Source organism: Plasmodium coatneyi, chromosome 3, assembly GCF_001680005.1.
Source record: "Plasmodium coatneyi strain Hackeri chromosome 3, complete sequence".
NCBI classification, from domain to species: Eukaryota; Apicomplexa; class Aconoidasida; order Haemosporida; family Plasmodiidae; genus Plasmodium; species Plasmodium coatneyi.
The window spans coordinates 671,706-689,154 of record NC_033558.1 but is presented as its reverse complement, the minus strand read 5'-3'; the positions used below and the strand labels follow the sequence as shown (position 1 = coordinate 689,154).

Here is a 17,449-nt window from a genome sequence, read left to right as displayed (position 1 = left end):
ACGCAAAAAAAAAAAAAAATATATATATATATATAGTAAAAAAAAAAAAACAGGTGAAGACCGGGGACATACAGAGTGTTGTACCCCAGGGGATTGAGACAAAAAAGGAAAAATAAACAATTCCTTGGATGCAAAAAAAGGTTACATTTTTCTTTTTACCAGTGAGGACTGGGAGCAGCACCACATAGGTATCCCGCAGCTGCGCATTTATTAAACAGACGATTACTACGTGCAGGATGTGGCGGGTGGGGAACGGAAAAGGTAACCCTAACTTAACCCCCCCCCCCCGAATGATCAACTAAAATACAAACTGCAGAATAGACACTTCAAAGCCCTCGTGTTTATTTCTTTGTACCGCTCGTCATGGCATAACTTTAAAATGTAGGAATAGTAGGTGTTTAACTTGGCGTGATTTGGACGGTCCCCATTTGTGTTCCTGCGGGATGTGCCCTTTTTCCTACTTTCCAGGAGCAGCATTTCCTTAACCCTCTTGATGTCGTAGAGTGCGCCTAGGTCTTCCTGCGCGAGCTGGCGGTCCTGCTGAGCAATGTAGGCAGCGAAGTCTGAGGGTAGGCTGTCTCTTGAATCGTCAGTTAAGCTGCCCGCTAGACCGCTGGTCATTCCACTTTTTTCTGCGTAGTTTGGGGCGGGTCCCCCTGACTGAGTGAACGACAGGAAGACGTCATAACTGCATAACCATGGGTTACGAAAGAAAAACAGCTTCTTACTGTTCTGCACTTTGTGCTTTACGTACAGGGCAAAGATCGCCTGGAGGTTTTCCAAAAGGGTTGTAATGTCATTCAGCATTGGCACGATGACGTTAAAGAAGGTGTCGTGGAAATGGGCGTTTGCTCTGAGGTAGGCGGTCAGTTCTTTTTCGATCTGCTCGATTCTGGCGCTTATGTGTATATCCCGCAGGGGGTCTACGAGGTTGTTCGGATGGCGGTTTCGCAGTCCGTTTGTATGGCTCCTAGTACTTCCGCTTTTCGGTCTACCCCCCCACGGGGCATCTTCGAAGGAGCACCGGAACACCTGCGCGAGGCTCTGCATCTTCAGCCGGCAGATGTTCTTCTTCGAACTTCTGACGACTTTCCGTACGACGTGGCCCATGTTTTCGCTTCGTCGGTTTTTCGAGGGGGGAGCATCAGTGTGGAGGTTTCCCCCGGAGGAAACGCCCAATCCGTCAGTGGTATGCTCCTTGGCGTACCTCAGAACGACCTTGTTCATATTTCTGAGAAAGCAATGCATAAAGTAGTCACGCGTGTTGAGTTCCTTGCCAAATGGAGGTACAGACAGGGGGAGGAAAAAAATGAGGACATAAAAACAAAAGGTGTTGATTCTGTGTATGTTCCTCTGAACCGTTTTGAAGCTTTTGCTCCGTTTAACAATTCTAATTATTTTTTTCTTTTCCTTTTCATCGAGGGGATGTTTGGTGAGGTGTCTATAAATGCGAGACAGAAAGGAGTGGCTCCTTCTTAACACGTGAATAGTTGTCTTCTTGTGGAGACGCCTGGTTAGGAAGCGAACCATCTTGCTCCAGTTGGCTCCATCCAAATGGAAGAGGGACGTATGCCACAGGGTGACTAACAGATCGGTGAAAATTAAAAAGTACATCGGGTAGGTCACGTCATCACAAAATCTCTTCTGTGTAATAACGTTTTCCTTTTTCTGTAAAAAATCGTTCACAAAGTTCTGAGCATTCGTCAGGTCATTTATTAGTCTATTCTTTTTAATTACATACCTGTTAATATTTTCCAGATAATTGCTGGTGAAGAAAAAGCGCCTTATATCCATTCGTAGGACCTTTTCGATGTGTGTGTAGACGTAATCGCTGTAGTCGTACATTTCGGGGAAGCCTCGTTTGTTCATTTTTTTGGCTCTACGGAGGTAGTTGTGGAAGGTGATCAGACTTACGTTTCTGCAGAGGGGTCCACCACTTTGGTAGTTACCTGCACCACAGTGGGTTGTTCCTCTTATGGGGTTCCTTTCTGCTCGCTTCCCCCCCGTGTGTGCAGCCAACACAGGGAGTGCCTCCAAATATTCTCTACACATCAGCACACGGTACAGCCCCTCGAGGAGCTGCATAGTGGGCAGGTCTACCCCTTCTGAGGTGGTCTCACAGGTGGGGATCTCTTGGGGGTCCTCTTCCTGTATCCCACTTGTGTCATCTTCCCTTTCACCCAATCTGTTTCTCGAATGTGGGTGTGTCACCTGTTGGGCATTCACATCCGTACTGTTAGTATTCTCGTGAACAGCCCCACGGATGGAGTCTTCCCCTTCCTCCCTCTTCCTGCACGACTCGCTCAATTGGTCAAAGTGGAAATACACATCCTCGACAAGGTTATGCTCAGGTGGATCCTTATAAACACCTGCATGGGTGGATACCTGACCTGGTTCTACCACTGCCTTGACTGGTACATCGAGGTGCCCCCCAATGTGTGAGTTTTCTATACCTTCGTCTGGACTCCCCTGTAAAACCTCCACCACGCCATCCTCGTTCTGATCCGTTCCGATTATATCCTTGCTGACGTTAACTATCTCATCAATTATGTCTAGGAAGGAGCTGCATTCGTCGTCCATCGGTGCAGCCTCTTCCACCATCCGCTGCTCGGTTAGGTAGTGCTCGTCGTAGGTTAGTACGTCTTCCACTTCCGCTTTGCCATCCCTTTGATGACGCGTCTCTGTTAGAAGTCCCACATGAGACTCTCCTTTTGCGGTTCCTACTTCACTGCATGCCAAACGCTTGTGGGTGTCTGTAACCCAGTCGGCCTTTCCCCCTTGGGGTGCACCTACCCCTTCATCTTGCTCAAAATCGAAAAAGTCTTGTTCCCCCCAAGGGGGGTTTTTACCACTTTGCGTCTTTTCTTCCCCCATGGAAAGCCACCCCACATTGGGTTCCCCACGAGGAGGTGTCCCCTTCCTCGTCGAGGTCGTCTTCCCCGAGGTAGAAGAACCATCACTCAGGTTTATCAATTCGTCATGTAACAACTTTATTCTTTCCAGTGAGGAATTCTTCTTAAATCGACTTACACATGGGTTGTTGTCCCCTCTTCTTACATCGACCATTTGGGGATGATCCACCCGATTAGGCTTACCCCACTGAACAGGTTTGTCTACCTTGTATCCACCAGCAGTGCCGTCACCCCCGATGTGTAACCTTCCTCCTTTTGTTTCCCCTCCAGTGAAATGATCACCATCCATAGGGAACAAACTACTAGGGAACTCTCCCTCGAGGGGGGAACTCTCCCAAATGGGCAATTCTCTGCTGAATAGAACTGCCTCCTCATTTATATTCATCACCTTCCAGTTGGTGGATTCACCAAAGATATTTTCACTCCCAAGTGGGGACACATCACGGGTGTGGAAGTCATCCATTTGGATTAGGTCCTCCCTTTTTTGAATGCTTCCCCCCAGGGGGTCCATCTTGTTTGCCCCGTCATTTGTACCCGCATTAGAATCGAAGATAGCAGATGTGAGGTCCTCCCTGTAGGAGTGGTCCTCAAAAAGGGGGACCTCATCTGTGCTGTTCTCCTGATCAATGAGGTTCAAAAATGGGTCCTCCGCCGGTTCCACCTCTACATTGTTCGCGTTGCGTTTGATAAGGTCCCCTTTGGGATTACCGATTGGTAAATGAATAAGTGTACTATATTTTCGATCCCAATTTAGTGGCGTCATTTTTGCCCCTCCCAGGTGTTCTTCTGTCCTCTCGAGGTTACTCTGCTGGGGTTTAAGGACCTTATCCACATTGCTGTTCCGATAAAATGGCTTATCAAAGTGGGTTCCTTTAAACGCTTCATAGAAGGAGGTCTCATTTGATGGGCTTACAAAACGGTCTTTGTTTGTTTCTCCAGTTTGGTTACTTTCCCTTGGATTGATTTCCCTTCTTAACTGGACTGCGTCACCCCTATAAGGTTGCCTTCTCTGCGACTGTTCAGATTTTTCCCCTTCGGTTGGACTGGAAGACGTGTCCTTCCTCTCACCGCCGTTGTGATACTTCAAATGACTAACCCGATTTTGCATCCCCCGTTTGGAATTATCAAAAAATTCACCTCCTCCAACTCTCTCTTCTTCTGCAGGGTAATCACCGCAGAGATCATCGACTCGTTGTAAAGCTTCCCAATCTAGGGTGACCTCAACACTCTGCTGGAATGAGGGATCGTCTTTTTTGTTTCTTCTCCTTTCTGCATCAGTTAAGTGGGAACAACTGTACTCTCCAAAATGGCCCAAATAATTGAAATGGTTTAAAAGTTCCTTCTCTTTGGACGATCCCTTTTTGTCCCTCCTCGGGGGAACCACTACTGCTGCGGTACTTTGTGTACCACCCGTCAAGTCACGCATATCCTTAACACATTTTTTTTTATCCCCCCCATCGATATGGTTCCCATCTGCACTAGAGAATATATGATACAACGTTTTAATGTTTTCCATGTTTACTCCTTCCTCTCCTGTTCCTTTTCTGTTTGTTCTGCTTGTCTCTTCGTGATGGTTCATCGTCCTGACCGTCCCTCCGTGTTCCCGTTGCTTCGATCGACTGGTCATCCTTCCGTCGCGTCACCCCTTTTTTTTTTTTTTTGTAGTGTACCCACGAACAGCTGAAACGTGTGGAACCTTCCAAAGGAGCTATTACATTTTCCTCTATATAGCGATACAGAAAAAAAAAAAAAAAAAAATGCAAACTCTGTTTGTCGTCCCTTCCTTAGTAATGTTGTCTTTCTCCTTTTGTTTGTGCAACTTGGTTGGGGTATTCCTTCCCGTGGGATTATTCCCAAATCAGCATGAACGAATGTGTTGGTGCGAGTTAGGCGTGGTTTTTATCCCTTTTACAACGGTTGTGTGAAGTGGGTTCTTCAAAGGAGGGGCTTCTTCCCGCGTCAGCTGTAACGTGATAACTTCCCTACGTATCCAGATGGGCATTGCATACTATGCACCATCGCGTGCTAACCGTAGGTCGCTCTCTTGACGTGCCCCTTTTTAAGATAAGGCCAAACGGATTTCAACACGCGGGAGCCAACTTGGCAAGTTCACCACTGAACGGGGCGAACTGCCCACAGGAGGAAACGCCGAACTGAGCAATTGTGCACTCGACCTGCGCGACGCCATCGGGTGGGTAAAGAGGCCCTCATCGAATGCAAGCAAGTTTTACACAGCTGCGTGGGAACACACCCAAAGTGCGCTATGCCAAATGAGGCTCCTTTATTAACGCGCTTCCCCGTGGGAGCATCCATCTTGGTGACAGTGAAGATGGAGGTGATGCTTTTTCCTTACGCGGGGAAATGTAACTGCCCCTGTAGAACTGCTGAACGGAACAACTACACGTGCGTACGTCGCAGGTGCGGAAATTTAAAAAAAAAAAAAAAAAAAAAAAATATAAACAAACGAACGAACCTACACACGCATGCGGGGAAAGAAGAGGAAAACACGTTTACACATTTCTTCTTGACCGAGTTTTTTAAGCAGCGCCAGAAGTGTATATGCGTAAAGGGGAGGGAAGGAGAGAGAATGGACTGTCGGTGTTGCATCTGGGTAGTCCATTTGGCTAGTCGCTGCGTTGCTGCACGGTTACATGACGAATGGCTAAAATTTCCCGCGTGATATTCTCCTTTATGTTGTCTGGGTACTTCTTAGCCAACGACATCAGCTGCTCAAAGTTGTAGTCGTCTTGAATGCCACCAGAGTTTGTTAAGTTCATCCTGCGGAGAGAAGACTTTTTAAAGGATCCCCTATTCTCATGAATCAAGTTAAAGTTCATCCGGTGATCCTGGTGGATAAACTTGTATGCCCCGATAATTGTTCTGTAAATATCGTTTTTGCATATGTTACTGAATAAGAGGCGTTTCATATTTTTGCGGATGCCTGCGTATTGCTGCTTGTCGTGAATGAAGAGGAGGGTGTGTGCGTAGAACAGGCAATCGTTGTCGGTGATGTGACGCAGCACGTCGTGCAGGAAGGAACGTTGCTCCGTACGGTGGTCATCAGGATGGTCTTGCCTATGCAGTTCCCCCCCGGGATAGCCACCGTGTACGCACTTCACACGCTCGTAGACGTGCCTCCATTTCGTGCGGTACTCCAAAAATAAGTGCACGACGTGGAGGAGGAACATGCTCACGTCCTCATTGTTGAGCTTTATCTTAACGTAGTGGAAAACGTCCTCCAGGAAGTAAAAATCCCCTTCTAGCAGTATGCAGAACAGACAAGCCAGACAGTACGTGAAGGTGTACTTCCACTGGTACACATTTATAACGTTATCTGCGAGGTTGTACTTTTTCTTGTAAACTAAAATGTGTATGCACAGGGAGATTTCCAATTTTTTGCAGTTCAGGATTTTCACTGGGTAACCCAGCTGGGCGTTCAGGAGTGTCTGTTGTAGGGTTATGAGGTCCATGCATCTGCGGTGTAAGCAAAGAAAGGGGATGTTGTGAGGGGGGTGCACTTATGCATACTCGCATTGCGTAACAATATGTATTCCCTTCCCTCCGTGTGGGCGCGTCACCTTATGGAGGGACCTACCTGTGTATCGTATCGATGGAGACCTGATGACCCTGCCTTTTTTGCGTTTCTCCAAAAAGTATGTTAAAATTGCTGGGTCGATAAAATTTGCTGCTCCTCTTGCGAAGGCGGCTGCGGTTATATATAATGAAAGGTTCGTGGGGTATTTTCCGTGTGGAGGTAGGTCCCATCTTGGAGCTACCACAAAGGGGGGAGGAAGGGGTGTGGTGAAACGGGGCACGATTCGGAAGGCACGATGCAAGGATGCATAGCCACCGTTCAAAACGCAGACACATCTAACAAGACCGCTCCGTGCACATCCTAAGTGGAGAGAAAAATTACCCCTTAAACGTGTCACTGATCAGGGTGAGGTTCACGAGGGCGTTGTTCAGGTAGCCATTTTGTGTGTCCCTACAGGGAGGAGCATATAAAAGGATTTTTTTTTTCTGCATTTGTTCGCATATGGATGTGTGGGTGGTTAATTCTGCGCGTCTGAATTGAGCCCCTGAGTAGGCACACAAGGGACGATTTCCTTGTTCCCCATTTGGCATTTTCTTCTTTTACGTGTTTTGCGCAATGGAATAGTTATGCACGCAAAGTATGACTGCGTTGAGGTAGTCTCCGGAAAAAACCTGCGAAGGGTTGTGAAGGAAAAAATGGTTTATACACCCCTATGTGTGTGTGTTTTTTCGGAGAGACCATTTGCAAATGTGATAGGTGATGTGTCCACCTACCAGGTAGTTGTACAGTAGGGCGTACATCCTGCGTTGCATCAAGTGGCACTTTATTTCCTGAGTGAGGAGGAAGTAAATAGGAGGTTGTGAAAACGCAGAACGTTCAACCAGGATAGATTCTTGAAAGCGCAACGGAGAGGAAAAACTTACGCGCTGGAAGCGAGGGTCCTCGAGGCGGGACACGTTCTGAAATGTTTTGTAGATGTAGTTGTGCCTGCACGCCCTCTTGATGATGCGGCTGAACTGTGCACTGGTCGCTCCCTGTGGGGGAAGTGGAGGGGAAAGCATCACATCATAATTGAGGTTATGCAGTTGTTCGGTTGTACCCACGCATGCACCAGGGAATGTCCTCCCTTTCGGCGCACCTTTTTCCGAATGATCCTGAAGCAGTTCTTGGTGAGGTCGCTTTTGGTGCAGACGCTGAGGAGGGTGTCCGGTGAGAAGTAGCTCCTCAGGGTGGCCAGGCGGAAGGGGTCACACTTGGCGAGGTTGTAGCTTGGCAGCCTCGGGCACCTGCAGGGAGGGCAATCAGACAAAGGGGTGAAGAGGCAAATCGGTGGACGAACCAGGACAATCGAAACAGTGAAGAAAACGCTATTGTTGCTGCACTTACCTCGAACCATAAGGCAACAACAGGGATGTGATGAAGAGGAGGTTCCTTGTCTTTCCCGCACAGGTGCCGCCATCCACCTGTGCATCACATTTTGGGAGAGACATATTAGAACATACCTCATGGAAGCTCTTCTTAAAGTACTGAGAAGACAAAGCTAAGTTGCTGCTCGGGTGTGCATAACACAGAGGGAATGAACAAGAAGCATCCACGTCATAGAAGAAACGCTCATAGTTGTTAGCCAACTGAATGGATGAGAAGAAATCCAACACATGTCTTCCCAAAGAATCGTTGTGTATCCTTTTTATGTACTCCTGGAAGAGGTCCAATTTGTGGGCGAACAGGTTGATATTTCGATCCACTCTCTTTTGTCTCAAATAACTTGTGAAGGTGAAGGTCTTTTGTTTGTTCCTAAGGTGGTCCACTGGCCATTTGTTAACCTTACTCATCATGGTTGTCCTTGCATTGGTTGTTCCTATTTTGGTGCCTTCTCCTGTTGTCTGTGGGTAGCCACGTGGATGTACTGGATACGCCTCCACAGGATGCATTCCTTTTCTGATCAGAAGGTAGGGGTTATTTACATGCTCAATGACGTACCGAAGGAGCTGCTTCTGTGTGAGGGCTCTTACGGATGGAATCTCTCGGCAGTCCCCTCCAAAATGCACGTCATTCTGGTAGCTGTATAGGTAGGCGAAAGTGACGCTGGTGAGGAGGTGTCTTCTAACGTATATTGAGGCGGATGGAGAGTAAATGCTCTGTGCAGGGAAGTCCATTCGGTTTTTTCTGCAAGAAGGAAGAAGGTTGCCACTCCGTTTCGGAACAAATCGCTGGTGGAATGAAGCCACATCATCGCTTCCTACAAGATGATAACTAAGAGAGGGACCTACTCCCTTAGAAAGTGAATCCCCTTTATTTTTGAATTCCAGCCGGATGTACCCTAAATAGGTGTAGTCCTTCCAAGAGTGAATCCCCCCTCCAGAGTTCACTTGGAGGACCATTTTGTATATCCCCCCTGGTGAACATATTGGGGCAGGTTTCTTGACGCTGCTAGTTCTTTTCAGTAGTTTATGAACAGGCCATTCATTTATCCCCACGTGATTATTCATCCCCCCCAGGACGTTCGCCCCCTTATCCTTATGCACATTAACGTTGGAAAAGTAGGAGATCAGCTTTTTGTATTTCTTGTAAGGATTGCTTGACCAGTGGTAGGTGCACATGAGGGAGAAAAATAAATTCAGAGACAAGTACAGGTCCATATTACACTTGGATAAGAGGGTCACATAAAACGTGATAACGCTGAAGTGGAGCCGCTGCACCGTCTGCAACAGGTCTTCCTGGTTCACTGCATTCGCTCCGTTTCGTTTCACTGTACTACGATTTACAGAATCCCTTTGATATAGGTTTCTTGCCTGGTCCGCCCCGAACTCACGCACCACAACTCCTGCCGCATCGACGAACTGTCTATACACACACGTTTCGTTGGCGTACCTATACACATAAAAGTTGTTCACCTTCAAGGGTACCACTTCCCTGGGGATGTCTCCCTCGCTACACCTTAGCAGCGATACGATATTTTTCACCATTTTGTATTTGCTGAGTCTCCTTTTTGAGCTAGCCAAGGGGAAGAACAAAGTGGGTTCTCCTAAAACCCCAAAGGAATTCACATGGTAGATGTAGCAAGAACAGATTCTATGGATCAGTTGGTTACACATGTTGAAGTTCTTCACCCTTAGCAAATCAATGAGTTCTTTTAAGTCCAGCTTAATGACCGATTTGAGGCACACTCGGAACCGCAGGGACGTCTGTACATATATCAGCATGGGAAGCAAGGTACACAGAAGGTTGCTTCCTCTTCTCAGTTCTTTGTAGTTTGCATAGAAGAAGTAACATACTTTATAGAAGGTATACAAGAGGATGTTTATGCTTATTTGTGGTTTTCCCCCACTGTTCTGGTTGCATCTTGGTTGTGGTGGTTCCTCCGATTTGATCATATGATAATGCCTGATGTATGCGTTATTGGCGCTCTTCCCTTTTGCGTTAACCCCGTTTGCATTTAGGTTCTTTTGAAAAAACTGGCCAAACAGGCTGAACTTCTTTTTGAGCTTCCCATGTGGCGGCGGTTCCTTGTTCCCGTTCGCGCTGGCGGGGCGATTCACATGGTGCAGCTTCTTTTTCAATTTCACGCAGCTGTCTAGGTGGTCCTCCCCAGGCAAGCGGTCACACGTTTGGTCACACATGCGGTTGCACACACGATCGAACAGAACCTGCGTCACGCGCAAAAATATCTCATACAGGAGCTGAGCATTGTCTTCACCACTGACCAACGCAGCCAGCTCCAAAACGGATAGACATTTGGACAAACTGTAGGGAAGGGCGTTCTGTTGGTGAGTCCTTCCTCGGTGGTGTTTTTTCCCCCTTCGATGCTCTTTCCAATGTTCCCCCTCCGACGAAGCACCCTTGGAACAGTCAATATGAATGCACAAAAAGGCGTAACGAAGGAGAGTATACAATTTAGGTCTGTACAGGTCCTTCCTCAGGATGAGTCTGTCTAGGTCTAACTTGTCCCTCCAGAGAAGGGAAGAAATAAGTTCCCTAAGATTGACCTGGCGGATTGATGGCAACTGCAACGTGTGCGAAACGAGTGCCAGCAGGTAGAACTTCCTCACGAAGGTTGTCTCAAAATGGGAAAGTAGGAAGGAAAAAAAGTCTTGCAGGTTACTGTTGTCTCGGTCATAGAGTATACTGCTTAGTAAGGTTTTCACTTCCTTTTCTCCATTCAGCTTCTCCAAAAAGGAAATAATTTTTTTTTTCTTCCTCGGGTTGTTACTCCACCATAGATGCAAAATATAAGCTGCCTTGCATTTCCTCTCCAGTTTAAGTATGGTCTCTCTTTTGGAGACGCTGGTGACTGGACCCAACTTATAGTTAAGGAGGAAGGAGGCATGTTTGAAAAGCCTATTTTGCGTGATGAATTGCAGCGTGTCTTTCTCGCCCATTGGTTCGATCATAATCGTTTTGAGGATCCTCACCCAGTGGGCTGGTTGCGTTGTAAAGCGGCGGACTGACTTAGGGGGGTCCCCACTTTGGGGAATCTCCCCATTGGATACCCTCTGCACTTTACTAACCATTTGGAGCACCCTCATGTACACACCCACCTTGGTGACATCCCCATGCAGGCTGTTTGGCAGTCTCCCAAAAGTGTAGCAATCGACCTGATCACAGGTCCTGAGGGTATGCGCCAACGATGCCTGGTCTTCCGTTCGAAATTCTTGGCACCTACAATAGGTGGTATTCACGATCAGGGTTACCTCTTGCAAAGTCATCCTACTCAGTGTGTGATCATCCCCCATGAATAAATTTACGACGACATCGAGAAGACTCTCCAGAGGGGTTGTCTCCCTGAGGAGGTACGTCAAAAGTTCTTCCTTTTTGACACAACTCCGAGGTGCACTAAATGTTTTCCCTTTTAATTTAAATGGATTATTGAATACTTCCTCGGTGGTGGCATTTTGCACTTTTCTCAAAAGAGGTGCGTAAAACTTGTTTAGCTTCTTCGTGTTCAGGTCTACTTTTTTCTCCCCATTGGGTGCCTTCACCAACTGGTACAGATGCAGGCAGTCCATATTATGTTGGTTGTCGAAGATGGACGCGTAGAGGAGGCACTTCGTGAAGCTGTCCAGGTGTTCCAAGTCGTTGTACTTGAGGCAGTACACGCCCACCTCTCGATCAGCCCTTCTAACGTCGTTCACACTGGTAGCATCGTTAACCGTTTGTAAGACGCTGTCCTCCGGTGAGGCACCCCTTTCCCTGTGACAAATCCAGAAAATCCTTTTAATGCAGCTGTACCTTTCCACCAGGAGTCTATTCAAAAAACTATACTTTGTTGAAAAGGCATATCCATAGAGGGTGTTAAAAATAAAGGGGAAGTAGTGGTCACACTTTTCCAGGCATATGAACAGATTTATTAGCTCATCTTTGTCTTCCACGCTGGGGTGGTCATCAGTGCATTGATTCTTCAAGGTATAAAAGCGCTCCTCAGGGGAAGCCTCGGCGGGGTTACCTCTCCGTGCAGGAGGTTTTATTTTCCCATCTGGTGGTACCCCTCCCTGTGTGTCGATCACATGCTGGATGTAATTCAAAAGGAGTTGCTTCAATTTGCATGTTTTTTTCTTCCTCTTTTTTCCCTCTGTGGGAGTGATCCTTCGCTTCACCTGCTCCAGCGCCCCAACGACATCATTAAGAAGAAAGAGGAACTCTCCCATGAGGTGCTTCTCCTCAGGTTGTTCAGCAGATTTCTCTCCCAAATAGTTACACCCTAATATATTTTTCTGAGGGGTAACATCTGTATTGGGCGTATCTGTAGGCAGAAACGATGGCGTGAAAATCCTCCCCGGTGAATCATTCCCCCACCAGAACTGAACCAAAGGAATGGCATTTTTTATGCAACACTGAGTGGCAATATTTTGGACGAGCACCCTCTGGTGGTGAATGAAGAAGAGAGAACACATCCTCCTGGCATTGGTAAAGGAGTTACACAAGAAGAGAGCGAATTTGATCAGTCTGTCTACATCTACTGTAAGAATGAAAAATAGGTTGTAGTTTACTTCCCCTTTTTCATGCACGATGTGAGAGGTAGAGACGTTTTCCTTCGACTGGGAAGCGAACTGGTAAAAGCTTTGCTGCACTGGTTGGTCTGTCATTGCGCTGTGTACAGTCTTAATAAGAATCTTGGCGTAAAGAAAAAAAAAAAACAAATAATTGATGGTAGCTCCTTTGTCATTTTCTAGCAACAGGTGGCAGTACTTATCCAGACAGTTGGTCATCTCTTCGTAGTTCACTTTTATGTATTTTTTTTTTTTTTTTTTTTAAGTTGTTAAATCTGAGGAACATATCCTTTAGGAAGTACTTTCTCTTATACAGGTCCACAAAATATTTTTCGATCAACTTGGATTGCACCTTTAGGGAGTTGCATTTCAGCAGCAGGTACTTGTTTAGTAGCACTGGTTTGGTGACCCGTGGTGCCTTCCTCGAGGGGACTGTTTCTTTTTTTTGCCCCTTTGGTGGATTTTGGTTTTCCCTATTTCTTTCCCCCAAGGAGGGCCTGCTCTTTATGCTTATCAGCACGTGCAGCCGATCGATGAAGCAGAGCAGGAAATGGGCCAAGCGCTCTAACCGGTAAGACGCATCATCTTTACGTGTCTTCCTATTCACTTCGTGATGCGTCTTACCGGTTAGTACGCCGCCCCTGCGTATCCTTCCCCTGACAAAGCGCAGAAGGGCGATCCCACTCTCCACCGTATTCGAGCACGACACACACATATCCAAAAAGTTATAAAGAGAGAACAAGTCCACACCGTAGCTGTTCGGCAAGAGGTACCTGTTCACCTCGTTCCACCTGTACTTATCATAGTAAAAGAGCATCATTTGGAAGAGGGGGGTGAGTGACTTCCCCTGAAGTGTGGTCCTTCCGCTTCTCCCCAATGATAAGATAGGCTGACCCATGTACAGGTTCTTAAAGAGTGTGCTCAATTCGAGGTAGTGCAACAAATTCTGCAGCGACCTTCCTTTGGATAGCTGCTTTTTGTATATAAAAAATATGAACATGTTCAGGTGATTGTTCCTCCCGTCTGCAATGTTCCTGTAGAGGTACTCCTGCGGATCGCTGCACATGAGTTCCAGGAAGTGCCTCTCGAATTCGGCGCTCTTGAAGTCAACCCTTTTTAGGTCACCTCTAGTGAGGTCACCTGTCTTGAAGTAAACCCTTTTGAAGGGAGCATTTTCGCTCTGCAGGTCACCCATGGGTAGTATACTCCTGGTGGAGGAGCGTCCCACCGTCTGTCTTCTACGACGCTCCTTCTTGAGCAGGTATCTCTCCACCATAACTACAAAATTGAAGATGGAACTTCCCCTTTTGCATGCCCCACTCTGCTTAGACGCCCCTTTGTTGTGCACCCCGAGGGATGAAATTCTTTTCACTTTTCTTATTAGTTGATTGACCATAATCCGTTCTGTGGTTACTCTTGTATATGGCAGGGTGGGTATTACCCGTTGACGCAAACTCTTTCCCTGCGGGGTGGTAGATACGGGTAGCTCAACTAAGCCCAGTTTGTTTATCCCATCAGGAGAGTCATTACCAGGTCCAACTTGTAGTACTTCCTTCTGGGTACCCTCCCCATTTGAATTTTCTCCGATGTGGTACAGCGTTGCTTTTTCTGCATCTTCCCTTCCCCTCATGCGCAACCCGTAGGAATGACTTAGAACCCGCCTGAACCCGTTTTTTCCATTTCTTGAGTCCACATGTATGCTTCTACATTTTTGGATGAAGACAAACAGACGGACGTACACATGCCATACAATTTGCATTAACAAGAATTTTAAATTTGTTAGAAAGAGAGATTTGTCTTCCTTGATGGATCTGAGTTTACGCGATAGGAAATGTATTGTCCACATGAGCAGTTTTGGCTTCACCCCTTCTTGTCTGTTCTGTATGCACTGGAAGAGGAGAACAGTTATATACAGGAGGGCTTTTACTCGGCATTCCCGGTAGGTAATTAGTTTGTAGTAGTTCCTGATCTGCTCCACGGTGCTGCGTCTGCAATATGGGGTGGGATAAGTAGCGGATGGAGGGAAAAATAACTATGGGGGAAGAAGTATCGTATGGCAGAACCCACACCTACCAATGGACGGACTCACCCCTGCAGGCACAGGAAGATGCTCCTCATGCACGCGTAAAAAAGGAGAAAGTTCGTGTTCATTCTGGTCTCCCGCCTGTACAGGTCATTCCTAATATTGCACCGAGTCATCTGTGCCATTTTCCCGAGAAAGGAGTATCCAACATATTGTAGCAGGTTCAGCTGATTGAGTAGAGCCCCACTGGATGACTGCTTCAGTGCGAGAAAAATATCATTCTCCGTAAATGTGCGTTTGTGCGATCCGTGGTTTACCCTCCTGTTTTGTCTGTACAATTGGTAGTGATGAGAGGAGATCCTCACCCTCACCTTCATGTCTTTTATGTAGTTGTAGAGGTATACATTGTTCCTGCTGGCCCTAATCTGTGAGAGGCACTTCCTCCTCACGTGGACGTCCATCGCATTCTCCAGGCAGAAGAGCACGCAGAGGTTTTTCAGTCCCTTAAAGTTTTGAAGTAGTCTGTCCAGATGGAGGAACTCCTGGCTAGCCATGTACGCTTCGCACAGGTCGAACAGGTAGCTGCGGTTTGGGTAAAAAAAAAAAAAAAAAAAAAACAAAAAAAACAGTAAAATAAATTACGCCCATGTGTGATGGTCAGATCATCCAATGAAGGAATATTTAAATTACCCCATAAAGTGGACGCCCCTTATCCGTGATCCGTTGAGGCAAAACAGGAGATCCTCCTTCCCCCCACTACGTACGTGAGAGTACAGTACGGACGTCTGCACCCAGCGACAGTACAGATCGTCTGCATAGTTGAAAAGGTGAAGAAGCACATTAACGACTAGGCCTTCACCAGAACAGCGAAACGTGTTAGTAGACATGAGTACATCATAAATGACGCTCTTCTTGTGGTTATCACTTGGAACCATTCTTTTAGCCGTCTTTTCTCTCATTTTATTTAGGTAAAAAAAAAAGACGGCTCGTATGTGTGAGTAATTAATGGGTAGGTGGAGCACGACTCCCCTGAGGAGGAGTTTGTAAAGGGTCACATCTTCTGCGTTTTCATCCTTCCTTTCACTGCCTAGTGGGTACTGGGGAAAGTGGCCAAAATGGTTTACTGCAGCTTCGTCACCGTTGTAGTGGAAGACGAGGAGGACCAGCCAATCGTAAAATTTGTGCAGAGCCTTTTGAGCGAAGTGGAGATTCTTCGGGGGGTCGCTTCTCCGGTGTGTATCCTCCCCGTTGATCCTTACATTTGTGTGATGCCCCGCATTTACAAAACACATGGAAAAGAAAAAAACGTTGTTCACAAAAAGGTGGTTAAACTTAAGCAGGTACAAAAAATTGTTGTAATTCACCAGGTCCTTTCTTTTTAATTTTTCGACCAGGACATCGATGTAGATATCCACCACATTGTAGTACAGTTGCGCAAATATGAAGTAGCAATTTTCTATTAATTTTTTTTTTTCTTTTCTCCCTAGGGTGGGTAGCGTCTCCACGTCTGTTTGTGCCTCCGTTTCCGTCTCGGGTGGTGAGTCCTCCTTGTCGGGGTTCTTCCCGTTTGTGGCACTTCCCCCCATCTGCATGGAAACGCCCCCTCCGCAAGCTGCCCCCAATGGTGGACTACCATCTGATCCATCCTGCAAATAATTGCTAACCCCGGCGTGATCCCAATTGGAAAGAAAAAGAAGACTCAGCAGGAAATCAAAAAAGGACTGATTTAAGCAGAGGGTCTGAAGTAGCTCTACTCCTAATGCAGGGAGGAAGAACACCAAACAGAACAGCTCCCTATATAGGGAAGTCACAACGTTATGTTGGAAAAAATAGTGTGCCTCCTCTTCAAAGGTGTTTACATAATTATATATGGGTACCTTGTTAAGGATGTGAAGCGGGGGGATATATATCATATGCATGGATGATGTTCCTTCCGCTTTGTTTTTCTTGTCTGCTTCGTTACCTTCATGGTTGGCGCTCTCTCTGACCTGATCAGTTTTCTCACAATATACCACTCTGCAGCTGTGAAGAACGAGATGGTCTATGTTGTGTAGCTCATCTGTTTCTTTTATTTTTGGAGGAGAACACTGTTTTTCTCTTCTGTTGGGAGAGTTACTAATCGGGGGGGTGTTCCTCCCGTGGGGAGGTCCCCTGGTTGGCCCGCTAAACGGAACAATTCGGTTAAATAATTTTAGGAGGCGCTTCTGGCGGTTCTTCAGTTTGGTCTTCCCCCTTGTTGATGATCTTTGGGGGTGATCCCCCGGTAGGTCCCATTTCAGTGCGCGTTTCCCCCTCTGTAAGAGTAGTTGCCTCGCCTTCACATACAAATAATAGACCCTCCTTAGACACTGCACCGTATCCAGTGAAAAGGCAAAAAAGGAAGAGTCTTCGAACGCGCAGAGGTAGTACTCCCTGTGCACCACTATGGTTGCCAGAAGAGCGTCGAAGGCGATTTTGCTTTGCACCTCCTTAGGCACGTACTTCTTCCTCAGGATGGAACGCAGCTCACGTGACAACCTCGGGACGCTTCTCGATGGTTGACCTGCTAGGTGTTCTTTCCTCACCCCACAGGTTAGTACATTTCGAAGGATCAATTCAACAAACCGGTTGTAGTCACGTGCCACCTTGAGTAGAAAGTGTGCACTGGATTGCTCGTTTGAAAAAATCTGTAGAGGACAGCAACCATAAGATAAGAACCTTCGCATGAATTTGAGCGTCTTCCTTAAGTAGTACAATTTCTCTTCTGTCGATATGTCCGTCTGTGTCATCCTCCTTTTTTTCTTTCTCCTCCTCCCCCTGCTGCATTCATCTCCGGTGAACAAACTTTTAACCACCAAATGGTGTAGTAGTGACCGAGCGAGCTCATACTGTGACAGGTTTATGTAGTTAGCTATGATGGTAAAGATTGCCTTCCGGTTGTTTTGGCCCAGGAATGAGTACTTCATTTTGTGTGTTGGCGCAGGGTTTACACAAGTACATTCATGTTTGCGTG

General features: G+C 46.7%; 2 protein-coding genes across 2 annotated transcripts; both read right to left on the bottom strand.

Moving 5' to 3' along the window:
- Positions 1-294: 294 nt before the first annotated feature.
- On the bottom strand, positions 295-4,539 carry PCOAH_00005230 (Uncharacterized protein; the record flags this gene model as incomplete). The annotated part of the gene is made up of 1 exon (XM_020057338.1): positions 295-4,539. The coding sequence occupies one exon, from the start codon at positions 4,537-4,539 to the stop codon at positions 295-297; it is 4,245 nt and encodes a 1,414-aa protein (XP_019912968.1).
- A 997-nt stretch (positions 4,540-5,536) lies between these two features.
- Positions 5,537-17,402, bottom strand: PCOAH_00005220 (Uncharacterized protein; the record flags this gene model as incomplete). The annotated part of the gene is made up of 11 exons (XM_020057337.1): positions 5,537-6,386; positions 6,508-6,684; positions 6,829-6,897; positions 7,051-7,118; positions 7,221-7,277; positions 7,371-7,481; positions 7,586-7,733; positions 7,834-12,523; positions 12,669-14,422; positions 14,524-15,039; positions 15,148-17,402. The coding sequence occupies 11 exons, from the start codon at positions 17,400-17,402 to the stop codon at positions 5,537-5,539; spliced, it is 10,695 nt and encodes a 3,564-aa protein (XP_019912996.1).
- Between the last annotated feature and the right edge of the window lie 47 nt (positions 17,403-17,449).